At 58.1% G+C, this 403-nt stretch overlaps 1 protein-coding gene across 1 annotated transcript; it reads right to left on the bottom strand.

Moving 5' to 3' along the window:
* Window positions 1-3: 3 nt before the first annotated feature.
* On the bottom strand, window positions 4-399 carry LOC103399772 (heat shock protein 30; the record flags this gene model as incomplete). The annotated part of the gene is made up of 1 exon (XM_008338402.1): window positions 4-399. A coding segment is annotated over one exon (396 nt), but the record flags the coding sequence as incomplete, so codon positions are not given.
* Between the last annotated feature and the right edge of the window lie 4 nt (window positions 400-403).

Below are 403 nucleotides of genomic sequence, written 5' to 3'. Positions count from 1 at the left end.
CTGCTGCTGTGACTCTGCTGTGTGTGAAGACACACTCTGCTCCCCTTTCTCCTCCGTGCTCCTCCTGATAGTCAGCTCTCTCTCTGCCTCCTCACATGGAGCTCTGGCTGCCTGGATGTGGAGTTTCCCGTCTGGAGCCAGGCAGCAGGTGACGTCTTCAGGGTTCAGTCCTTCAGGCAGATCAAACTCCTGTCTGAACTCCTGCAGGCTGTAAGAGTAGGAGCCTTTCCCGTCCTCCTGCTTCTTCTCCGTCTTCCCGCTGACCCTCAGCTTCCTGCCCACCTGCCTGACAGTCAGCTCCTCTGGAGAAAAGCCTCGTGTGTCCAGGACCAGGCCAACGTTGTCTCCGTCTTTCTGCAGCTGGTAGGAAGGTGTCTCCAGGGCCTGACAGCTCTGGACAGAC

The sequence above is a fragment of the Cynoglossus semilaevis genome, unplaced genomic scaffold (assembly GCF_000523025.1).
Source record: "Cynoglossus semilaevis isolate Cse_v1.0 unplaced genomic scaffold, Cse_v1.0 C18689342, whole genome shotgun sequence".
In the NCBI taxonomy this organism is placed as follows: Eukaryota; Metazoa; Chordata; class Actinopteri; order Pleuronectiformes; family Cynoglossidae; genus Cynoglossus; species Cynoglossus semilaevis.
The sequence above is the reverse complement of the archived record's forward strand: the minus strand, read 5'-3'. Positions and strand labels throughout refer to the sequence as shown.